Source organism: Hemitrygon akajei, chromosome 9, assembly GCF_048418815.1.
Source record: "Hemitrygon akajei chromosome 9, sHemAka1.3, whole genome shotgun sequence".
Lineage (NCBI taxonomy): Eukaryota > Metazoa > Chordata > Chondrichthyes > Myliobatiformes > Dasyatidae > Hemitrygon > Hemitrygon akajei.
In genome coordinates this window covers 28,384,881-28,397,252 of record NC_133132.1, presented here as the reverse complement: position 1 = coordinate 28,397,252, position 12,372 = coordinate 28,384,881, and the positions used below count along the sequence as shown (strand labels likewise).

At 41.7% G+C, this 12,372-nt stretch overlaps 1 protein-coding gene across 1 annotated transcript; it reads right to left on the bottom strand.

The window, feature by feature from the left end:
• Window positions 1-724: 724 nt before the first annotated feature.
• LOC140732718 (immunoglobulin lambda-1 light chain-like) lies at window positions 725-4,753 on the bottom strand. The gene is made up of 3 exons (XM_073055390.1): window positions 4,640-4,753; window positions 4,168-4,515; window positions 725-1,047 (listed from the first exon to the last, which is right to left on the bottom strand). The coding sequence occupies exons 1-3, from the start codon at window positions 4,686-4,688 to the stop codon at window positions 725-727; spliced, it is 720 nt and encodes a 239-aa protein (XP_072911491.1). The 5' UTR covers window positions 4,689-4,753.
• Window positions 4,754-12,372: the final 7,619 nt, after the last annotated feature.

The window sequence follows — 12,372 nt, the reverse complement described above, 5'->3', positions numbered from 1 at the left end:
CTCTCCACAGATAACAAGCGGGACTCGGTTCGGAATTTAACTTGCCTGCTCACAAAGATTTTTAGATGTTTCAATGATATTACCTCCCTTTCATCTAAATGCCATAGAAAATAGGCCGTATATATACGTTCACATAAACTCGCACTTATTCTGGAAGCAAAATCTGCTGCACTTCACGCAATATGAGGATCGTCCCAGACCCACCAATTTCGCCACTTCTATATTCATCAATCGTCCTCGGTTGAATGTGTTCCTTCATGACAAATGACTGTGTGTCTGTGCGTACATGTGTGTGCGCTTTCATAGCTCTTTCTTTTACATCAGGGCAATATCATTAAAGAGAGATTTAAAATATATTTCTGTTTCAGTCGGAACTCGAAAGAAAAGTCATGAAAACATGTTGCATATCAGCCTGGATCGCTAATGTTATTGGGTAGCTGTGGTCGAAATTATCAGCAGTCTGGCAAGAACCAAGAATGCCATCTTCAGATTACGGTTATTTGATGAACATGTGGGAATGACTTTAACTGAGACTAATTAACATTGGAGTTTGAATTAAGAATTATACTCGTTTAATAGAATGGCATTTAAAAATGACAAAACTTAAATGACGAATATGAACGCAAATACTAAACTGCAAAAGAATAATGTTTTAAAGCTATTTTAATGAAGGAAAAGACGGATAAAATAAGCTTTACATCTTTATCAAGTTTGAAATACAGTTTTAGGTACAGCTGGATCTCTCGATCGTTGCTACAAACGGGTTTGCTAGAGCCTCGTGTTTAACCACGCAGGAGTAACGCTCGTGTGAGTTCCATTCTGAGGCTGGCAGAGTCAGGTAACTGCTCACACTGAACGTGTTGTCCGTGTCCTGAAGGACAGGGCTCGTCTCAACGCCATCGCTTTTCGTACGTCTGTCCACGGTCCACTCAATGCCCACAGCTCCCGGATTAAAACGGCTCACCAAGCACACCAGTGTCGCTGTGCCCTTTCCCGTAATTTCTTCGGCTGAAGGCCGGAGGACGGTGACAGCGGGGCTCCGGGGATCTGTTTAAAACAAGGTGCCAGTTTAGTATAGGTTGAGTAACTGTTTCTGTTAAAACATCTCTCTTGTTTAAAATGCATTTGCTATTTCATGTATTCCTTCATCTTAATGAACAATTATTTATTTTCCGTTTTCCCAGTTCAATCTGTTAAATTAGACGTGAAAAAAATTACCAGCTAAAATCTCCCGTGATATTTGTTTTTTGTGACACTGGGGCACAATATGTTTAGTGGCGTAAAATGAATCATTTTGGCTGGGGTTTTAACCAGCATTGAATGAATAAATGAAATTAATTTATTTCGGTCGGTACAAACATAACAAAAAGCATCATTTACAACGATGATTTCATAGGACAAAATTACAACAAAAAGCATAGATATTCTTTAAAAGAGACCGAAAGGGTACAGCTTATTATACCTACCCCTCTTACTTACACAATTACATATTTGGCTTCAATGAACACATCAAAAAAAATTCATAATGTTTTTACACAAAATCCAATTCCAAATATCGTATATTGATATTACTCCCATTCATTTTAAATCGTGTATTTTATATTTGTTCATTAAATAATTTTTAAATTTTTTAAAAACTTATTAAGTGTAGTGCATTTTTAAAAATTCTTTCTACAACTGTTCCATAGATTCACCCTTCTGACTGAAATACAATGACTTTTTTACATTTGTTCTTATCCTTTGGTTTTGAAATATACATGTTCCTCTCAAATTATGTTGACTTTCTCTCATTTTAACCAACCTTTGGATACTTTGTGGTTGTTGTCCTTTGGATTCCGGTTGAATAAAAATCTGAGGTTATACCTGACTACTAATTGTGGCTTCCATTGGGACCTAAGCTTCGACCGTTTCTACTTCTACTTTAGACACCTTCACTTCATTCAAATCTTCAATCATCAAGACAAGAAGCTGAAGTGTAATACATGTTTTGCTTAAAATCGGGGATTAGCACACGGGGCTCTCAACCTTTCTTTATGTTATGGACCCCTACTATTAGCAGAGGGATGTGTAGACCCGAGACTGGGAACCCCTTGAATAATAAAGATCCTCAATCTATGTCTACAGAATGAATCGCACACAGATAGAGAGGGATGTTTCATTGCTATTTCCGTTACAAACTTTGACCTGCCAGGTTAGTTATCCCTGAGATGAACTCCCTGCATGGCGTCAGGATCACTCTTAGTCTGGCCTCTACCCTTTGACCTTCTGGGCATGATTGACACTCTCAAAAACCAAAGCGCAAGGCCATGACACTCGTCAACATAGCTCTCCGGGTCAATCTGCCACGCATGTCTTCAAACCCTACGATAAGGTAGACCTCTTGGAAATTGATCCCCACATGGTGACCCAAGTGCATCACGATTTTAAATTGCCAAGTTTCAGTATCACAATTGGCTGAAAAGTCTGTCTGCCATGTTTGCACTTACTGACATTCAAAAGTAAGGGAGAAATAATACCAACAGTTGAAAACATAAAATACTAAAAGGCGTCTGCTAATAACCATATAACAATTACAGCACGTAAACAGGCCCAGTCCGTGCCGAACGCTTTCTCCCACCTTGTCCCACCTACCTGCACTCAGCCTATAAACCCCCATTCCTTACCTGTCCATATACCTATCGATTTTTTTGAAATGACAAATGCAACCTGCGTCTACCACTTCTACTGGAAGCTCGCTCCACACAGCTACCACTCTTGAGGAAAGAAGATCCCCCTCGTGTTACCCCTAAACTTTTGCCCATTAACTCTCAACTCATGTCCTTTTGTTTGCATCTACCCTACTCTCAATGGAAAAAGCCTATCCACATCAGCTCTATCTGTCCCCCTCATAATTTTAAATACCTCTATCAAGTCCTCCCTCAGCCTTCTGCGCTCCAAAGAATAAAGACCTTACTTGTTCAACCTTTCTCTGTAACATAGGTGCTGAAATCAAGGCAACATTCTAGTAAATCTCCTCTGTACTCTCTCTATTTTGTTGACATCTTTCCTATAATTTGGTGAACAGAACTGTACACAATACTCCAAATTTGGCCTCTCCAATGCCTTGTACAATTTTAACATTACATCCCAACTCCTATACTCAATGCTCTGATTTATAAAGGCCAGCATACCAAAAGCAATAAAGATTGAGAAGTTCCATTCTAATATCTGCGTGACACTCTTCGAAGCTCGTTCACGTCTTAAATGGTGCAAGTTTGTTTCAGATTTCATTCAGATTCAAATTTAGTTCTATACAGCAAAACACTGAAGGTTGGTTTTAAAATCCCTTGGTGGTATAATATAAACATTTAACGGCACAAATCTGGCGATGAAAAAAAAAATAAAATAGGACAATGATTAATCTAGCAGTTAGTCTTTTCAGTGACATCTCAATGACTTTCCCTATAAGTGATGGACTAATTGATCCGTTGTTTTTTTATATTCTGTTTCTCTGGGCACCTCAAGAATTTGCATTAACTGCCGTGCTCATCATCATCCATGTCTCTGATGGCAAATATGATACCAGTTTTGTCATTTTTTCGAAAAATGTAAGGAGACACACGAACAACTTGAGCAAGGTGGCGAATGATTAAAACAAATCATATTTTCAGTGTGTCGGAGATAACCAGATACTGCGGGCAATTTCAGAAAGATTATAGCTTATTGCATTGGAACCAATCGCCTTCATCATCTATCTTTCTTCGTCTATGCAAGTTTGTGATTTTTAAAGAACCCTTCAGTGACCAGTAGCTAGCAGATAATTTGGGGTTCTGACGGGCATCAGACCAAAATGGTGTCATCAGCAAAGTTGCATCAACCAACTAATGCAATCAAAATTCGGGAGATCAGGATTATACTTTCATACTAACGATAGAAATAATTCTTTACCTGGTTTGGCAATTGGCATTTCGGCTTCTACAAAGCCAGCTCAATCTAAAGAAACAACAGAGCGGCATTTGGCGGTTCGGCCGCGCGAGTTCAATTAAATTATCAAAGGACCGTTACTCGTGGCTGGATATTTGAAAACAGCCACCATTTGTTTCGAAGCCACCCTTAGACGACACAGTTCTAATTATTGTTCACGTAAGTACCAAAAGGCCAAGCGCATTGATTTGATATTTTACTTACTGCCAACTACCAGCCTCGTTCCTTTGCCGAAGATGGGAACATTATTGTTCCACACAGCACAGTAATAGTCTGCCACATCCTCCGACTGGATGCTCGATATTGTCAATGTTGCCGTGTTGCCGGATATTGAGCCGCCGAAACGGTTCGGAACTCCGGAGACTCTGTTAATGCTGCTCCCCGAATTATACCAGAACAGATACCGAGGAACTTTTCCGTGAATCTGCTGGTACCAGGAAACAATGCTACTTCCTAAAGAGGTTCCAGACAACGTGCAGGGTATTTGCACGGTCTGCCCCGGAGATGTGGATTTCGAAGGTGGTTGATTCACTGAAACTTCCGCGTTGATATCTGGAAACATTCAGAGGGAAGAAACAATGTACCGAGATTAATATTCGAGTAATACCATAAGTACGAGAAGAATATCATTGAATAGTATTCGAGATTCAATATAATATCCATAGAAAATACTCACAAATTGCAGTGAACACCAGCGTACTGACCAGACGAACCCAGCAAGACATTGTAATTAATTGAGTGAAGCTCACACAAGGTGCAGCGGTTAAGTGGCGTCTCCACTTTTCAGCTCGCTTATGAATCCTGTGACGAGCTGGCGCTGCGTGTTCCCTATTTATGCAAATCATTTGAAACAGAATGGCACATTGACACCAATCACAAGTTGCCAACTTTTTCCTGTGTCAAATTAATTTCAAGTTGTTTGCCAGATTAGCAATTCGTTTCGAGCTGTGTATATCGCCAATATATTTTAGATAAAGAAATCTCCTCTCGTCCCTTCAGTTGCAGGCGATATTAAAAATACGCAAACTCGCCCCATTATTAAAGGTGGTGTGTCCGAGATTTTTGAAAACAAGAGATGATGAAAAAGGTACTGGCAATTATCTGTCGGGATCTGTCGGATTGTCAATGAAGTCCAAGCCACTTATCTGTATATTTTCAGAAAACTGACTGCCAAACCGATGTAAAGGGCTTGCAATGATTTTGGAAATTTTATTTTCCAGCAGCACCCTAATCACTCACTTTACTGAAGATATTCAGAAGGAAAATTGAGAAAGGTATTGAATCGAACAGAGAGCTTACTGCGTGTTGTGAATAATGAAAAATGAATAAAATTACTTATCTGGTGCGGAGGGTGGTTCATTGTAAATTCTGCCAACCTTAGGTCAGTATGGTGTATTATATGTTTTTGTAACCACAGGTGCCTTATAGGATATAATGTATATAGCCGTAACGGGATGAAGATACGTCTCTACCTAAGGAGCTGTAAGGGGCTGCATCCCACCGCTAGCCAGCAGGTCAACCTGAGGTAACGTGTCGCACCTGCTTAGCCCAGGATCAATGTCACATGAAGCAGGGGAGCAGGTAGTGTATGGTCGTAAGAGCCCCTGGTGTATATCACAAGTCCTGGTTATGCGACCACTGACGCCAGGCAGACAATCTCAGAAGAGTATTGACAATGGCTGTGTTTACTCGACTTGGAAAAATACTACAGGAGAAGTTAATGTCAAACCACTTCTGTGGGAAAAAATTGCGAAGAACAATCATGTCATAGATAATAATATGATCGCCCACGACATACAACACTGCACGTAATGGTGATGCTGTGTTTATATGAATTAAGCAGACATTCTGGAAGCGAATGCTTATTTTTATCAGTCTCACCGATCAGGCAGAAGTAGTGAAGAGCGAAATAACTCTTAAGAGTTAATAATAGTCAAACCATCGAAAATAGTAAACTTACAATAGATTTGTTTGGGACATGAGCAACTATTAGTAGGATAATGAATTTAAGAGCAAGTACTTAAGCCATGAGTGTTGTTATCCTATTTTCAGGGGATTGTATTATTCTTCCAAGAATGTCAGAACAAACTTTATATTTCTGTGTCATTTTCAGTGGTATAAAAAGAGAGGACGTTTAACACAATGACATTAAAAGGGACTGTTAGAATAGATTATGCCCGCGGTGCTGAGATCCTCAAGCATTTTGTCGATATATTCCTCTAATATAAGGGAAGAGCGAAACTGGGATACGGGGATATCTCGCGATTCCCGTCGGGCCGCAGAATTAGAATCTGATAACCAGAAGCTACCCAAATATCACAAAATAACACAGAATTTAAAGGACGAGTTTAGAATCCTAGAAAATCATGAAAATCATGTTAGACGAGAAGCTAGACTGGACTGCCAACACAGATGCCTTGTGCAGGAAGGCACAGAGTCGACTGTACTTCCTAAGAAGGTTGGCGTCATTCAATGTCTGTAGTGAGATGCTGAAGATGTTCTATAGGTCAGTTGTGGAGAGCGCCCTCTTCTTTGTGGTGGCGTGTTGGGGAGGAAGCATTAAGAAGAGGGACGCCTCACGTCTTAATAAGCTGGTAAGGAAGGCGGGCTCTGTCGTGGGCAAAGTACTGGAGAGTTTAACATCGGTAGCTGAGCGAAGGGCGCTGAGTAGGCTACGGTCAATTATGGATAACTCTGAACATCCTCTACATAGCACCATCCAGAGACAGAGAAGCAGTTTCAGCGACAGGTTACTATCGATGCAATGCTCCTCAGACAGGATGAAGAGGTCAATACTCCCCAATGCCATTAGGCTTTACAATTCTACCGCCAGGACTTAAGAACTTTTTAAAAGCTATTATTAATGCTTTTTGAGATAGTGATTTAGATGGATATCATATTCTTTACTGAGTTAAGTATTGTATGTAATTAGTTTTGCTACAACAAGTGTATGGGACATTGGAAAAAAAGTTGAATTTCCCCATGGGGATGAATAAAGTATCTATCTATCTATCTATCTATCTATCTATCTATCTATCTATCTATCTATCTATCTATCTATCTATCTATCTATCTATCTATCTATCTATCTATCTATCTATCTATCTATCTATCTAACTTTTGCAACAGGCATGTACATAAGAAAGCAAGACAGTGAATATATTCTATCAATACATAAGTGGCCGAGCTCTTTCCGAATAATATATCCCCATCACGTATCCGCTAATTCCAAACAGAAAACTGCTAAGGTTTGTTGATTGCAACTTAAATCCATCTATAACGACATTAAGAAAAGACCGGATGAGATTAATTTGAAGGCAACAGTTGGATTTAAACCTTGAGTACACAACTCAAATGGAAATAAGTATATCGCTGTTACCAAATGGAGCGAACAATTGCAAGTCTTAGAAACATAGAAAACCTACAGCACAATACAGGCCCTTCGGTCCACAAAGTTGTGCAAAACATATCCCTAACTTAGAAATTATTAGGCTTACCTATAGCCCTCTATTTGAGAAAGCTCCATGTACCTATCTAAAAGCCTCTTAAAAGACCCTATCGTATCTGCCTCCACCATCGTTGCCGGTAGCCCATTCCATGCACTCACCACTCAATGAGTAAAAAACTTATCCCTGACATCTCCTCTGTACCTAACACCACCCCCCGCCCCCCCCCCCCCCCCACCAAGCCCTTAAACCTGTGTCCTATTGTGGCAACTATTTCAGCCCTGGGAAAAAGCCTTTGACTATCCACACGATCAATGCCTCTCATCATCTTGTACACCTCTATCAGGTCACCTCTCATTTACTGTCGCTCTAAGGAGATAAGGCCGGGTTCACTCAATCTATTCTCAAAAGGCATGCTCCCTAATCCAGACAACATCCTTCCGTAAATCTCCTCTGCACCCTTTCTATGGCTTCCACATCCTTCCTGTAGTGAGGCGACCAGAACTGAGCACAGTGCTCCAAGTGGGGTCAGTCCAAGGTCTTATATAGCTGCAGCATTACCTCTCGGCTCCTAAATTCAATTCCACGATTGATCAAGGCCAATACACTGTACGCTTCCTTAACCACAGAGTCAACCTGCGCAGCTGTTTTGAGTGTCCTACGGACTCGGACCCAAAGATCCCTCTGATCCTCCACACTGCCAAGAGTCTTAACATTAATACTATATTCTGCCATTATATCGGACCTACCAAAATAAACCATCATACACTTATCTGGGTTGAACTCCATCTGGCACTTCTCAGCTTAGTTTTGCATCCTATCAATGTCCCGCTGTAAACTCTGACAGCCCTCCACACTATCCATAACACGTCCAACCTTTGTATCATCAACAAACTGACTAACCCATCCCTCCACTTCCTCATCCAGGTCATTTATATAAATCTCGAAGAGTAAGGGTCCCAGAACGGATCCCTGAGGCACTCTACTGGTGACCGACCACCAGGCACAATATGACCCGTCTACAGCCACTCTTTGCCTTCTGTTGGCAAGCCAGTTCTGGATCCACAATGCAATGTCCCCTTGGATCCCATGCCTACTTACTTTCTCAATAAGCCTTGCATGGGGTACCTTCTCAAATGTCTTGCTGAAATCCATCTACTACTCTTCCTTCATCAATGTGTTTAGTCACATCCTCAAAAAATTCAATCAGGCTCATAAGGCACGACCAGCCCTTGACAGAGCCATGCTGACTACTCCTAATCATATTGTACCTCTCCAAATGTTCATAAACCCTGCCTCTTAGGGTCTTCTCCATCAACTTTTTCTCCATCAAATTAAGAGGAATAGACAGAGTGGACAGCCAGCGCCACTTCCCCAGGCACCACTGCTCAGTACAAGAGGACATGGCTTTAAGGTAAGGGGAGGGAAGTTCAAGGGGGATAATAGAGGAAGGTTTTTCACTCAGAGAGTGGTTGGTGCGTGGAATGCACTGCCTGAGTCAGGGGTGGAGGCAGATACACTAGTGAAGTTTAAGAGACTACTAGACAGCAATATGGTGGAATTTAAGGTGGGGGGTTATATAGGAAGCTGGGTTTGAGGGTCGGAACAACATTGTGGGCCGAAAGGCCTGTAATGTGCTGTACTATTCTATGTTCTATGTTCTATTAACTTACCAGCCACTGAGTTAAGACTCACTGGTCTATAATTTCCTGGGCTATCTCTATTCCCTTTCTTGAATAAAGGAACAACACCCGCAACCCCCCAATTCTCCAGAACCTCTCCCGTCCCCACTGATGATGCAAAGATCTTCACCAGAGGTTCAGCAATCTCCTCCCTCGCCTCGCACAGTAGCCTGAGGTACATCTCATCTGGTTCGGCGAGTTATCCAACTTGATGCTTTCCAAAACCCCCAGCACATCCTCTTTCTTAAAATCTACATTCTCAAGCTTTTCAGTCTGATACAAGTCATCACTAACATCACCAAGATCCTTTTGCATAGTGAATACTGAAGTAAAATAATCATTAAGTACCTCTGCTGTTTCTTCCGGTTCCATACACACTTTCTCACTGTCGCACTTTATAGGTCCTACTCTTTCACGTCTTATCCTCTTGATCTTCACGTACTTGTAGAATGCCTTGGAGTTTTCCTTAATGCTGCCCGCCAAGGCCTTCTCATGGTCCCTTATGGCTCTCCGAATTTCTTTCTTAAGCTCCTTCCTAATAGCCTTATAATCTTCTAGATGTCTAACATTACCCAGCTCTCTGAACCTTTTGTAAGTTTTTCTTTTCTTCTTGACTGGAGTTATTACAACCTTTGTACACCACGGTTCCTCTATCCTACCATAACTTTCCTGTTTCATTGGAACGTACCTATACAGAACTCCACACAAATATCTCCTGAACATTTGCCACATTTCTTCCGTACTTTTCCCTGAGACATCTGTTTCAAATTTCAGCCTCCAATTTCCGGCCTGATAGCCTTATAATTACTCCAGTTAAACGCTTTTCTAACTTGTCTGTTCCTATCGCTCTCCAACTCTGTTGTAGAGGAGACAGAATTATGATCACTATCTCCAAAATGCTCTCCCACTGACAGATCTGATACCTGACCAGGTTCATTGCCCAAATCAAAATTAAGTACAACCTCTCCTCTTGTAGGCTTATCTACATGTTGTGTCAAGAAAACTTCCTGATCACACCTAGAAAACTCCACCCCATCTAAACCCATTGCTCTGGGGAGATGCCAAATGATATTTAGGAAAATAAAATCTCCCAGCACGACATATCTGTTATTATTATACCTTTCCAGGAAGTGTTTCCCTATCTGCTCCTCGATATCCCTGTTACTATTGAGCGGCCTATAAAAAACAACCAGTAAAGTTATTGACCCCTTCCTGCTCCTAACCTTCAACCACAGAGACTCTGTAGACAATCCCTCCATGGGTTCCATCTTTTCTGCAGCCGAGACACTATCTCTGATCAAAAGTGTCAAGCCCCCACCTCTTTTGCCTCCCTCCCTGTCTTTTCTGAAACATCCAAAATCCCGCACTTGAAGTAACCAATTCTGACCCTGAGCCAGCCAAGTCTCTGTAATGGCCACCACATCACATCTCCAAGTACTGATCCACGCTCTAAGCTCATCTGCTTTGTTCACAACACTCCTTGCGTTAAAACAGACACATCTGAAACCTTCGGTCTAAGCGTGTCCCTTCTCTATCACCTGCCTATCCTCCCTGCTGGCAAACTCGAGGTCGAGAACAGTGATACCCTGATATTATGAAATATCACTGTTTGTGTTTTTGAGGCGGAGAACAGTGGCTAACTCCCGGGATCTTGTTATCTATTTCCGAAAACGTGTAGCAAGCTTGGGTGAAGTTTGTTGGATCCTTTCAGAGACTTTTGTATCTTCGTTAGCCACACGTGAGCATTCGGAAACCTAAAAGGTGGTTGATGCTACATTTTTATTTAGGAGAAACTTTAAGGATAAACCACAGAATTACAGACTGGCGAGCCGAACACTAGTGGTGCGAAAGTTACGGCAGGTGATTCTGTGACACAGGATCCATCTGCAGATGAAAAGGCAAGGAATGATTAGGAATAGTTGAAGTGGTTTTGTGCGTGAGAAATCACGGATCCCAAATTTACATGGCTGTTTTGAAGATGTGATCAAATTGGTTGATGTGAGCAGCGCTGTAGTTGATCACATGGAATAGACGTCTTGAATTATAAAGAACGACTGGGATAATCTGGGATCAGACGGAAGTAGGTTGGTATTGACATTATAGAGGTATATTAAATCGTGACAGGAATATATAGGGTGAAATGTCAAAGTCCATTTCCCACCAACGCGGTGCCTAAAACTGGAGTGAATGTGCTTAAGGTTAAAGGGGAATATCAAAGAGTACCAATGGATAAGGTTTCATCACAAAGGTGGTGACGATGTGGATGTACCTGCCAGAGCCAGTAGTAGGCGCTGCAACAATGACGAAGTTTAAAATCTATTTGAAAATGTGCACTGATAGGGAATAGGGGGAAATTCAGGTGTACGGGTCCAGTTCAAGAAGCCTTCTTATTCAGTATAGGACTCTGTATTCGTTGGCTGAATAATTTGGGAGTTGATCGCAAGGCAGTAATAAATACGTTTATCTATCAGCTACTGTGTTGGTCGTTTTGGGCAGATGGGGCACGCTAGCTGTGGTTGGCAGCTCATCTAGAAAAGGAAAACTCTAATCTCGAACCTAAGCTGCCTTGCGGCTATCTATCTGTCTATCTATCTATCTATATACTACTATACTACTAAAACTCTCTTGCTCTGTCTATCTGGCTGTTTGTGACCTCAAATTAGCACAAACGATGCATGACAGTGGCACTATTTTTGGCTACATCGACCTAAAATGTGCTAACTTTACAGAATGCAGGCAAAGTTCAGGGTTATATATTCGAATAAAATTGTACATTCGCCAAAATCAACAACCCCGTTTTCACCCGAGAGCCCACCCCCCATTATGAAAATCGGGACGTGGCACCAAGACGCATGCGCACGGCCAGGCTCAGCAGCGACACCAACCGGAGCAAAATGGCAGGGCAGGGCAGATCCTTTTCGAGCGGTCACATACTACTGATCACCATCAGCATGTGCAGGATTGGGACAGTTCTATCTGCCACCCATCAATAAGAGATAAATAAATCTTATTGCAATGACGTGCTTCGAGACGCCCATGAAATCCTTTGCTGCAGTCAAAGGACAGTGGTCACGTCCATTTAGGAGAGCGCCAACCACATCATCAAGAGTAATTAGCATCTTGGAGGCTTCGGAGTTACTGCTTTGTATCTGAGTACAGTGAAAGGTTTCAACGGGACTCTCAATCACGTAGAAACAGTATCAGGGCAGCTGGAATCCATCGATGCTGGCTAATTATTGTTAGATATGTAAGCGAAAAGACTCGCACACTGAGTACAAGCG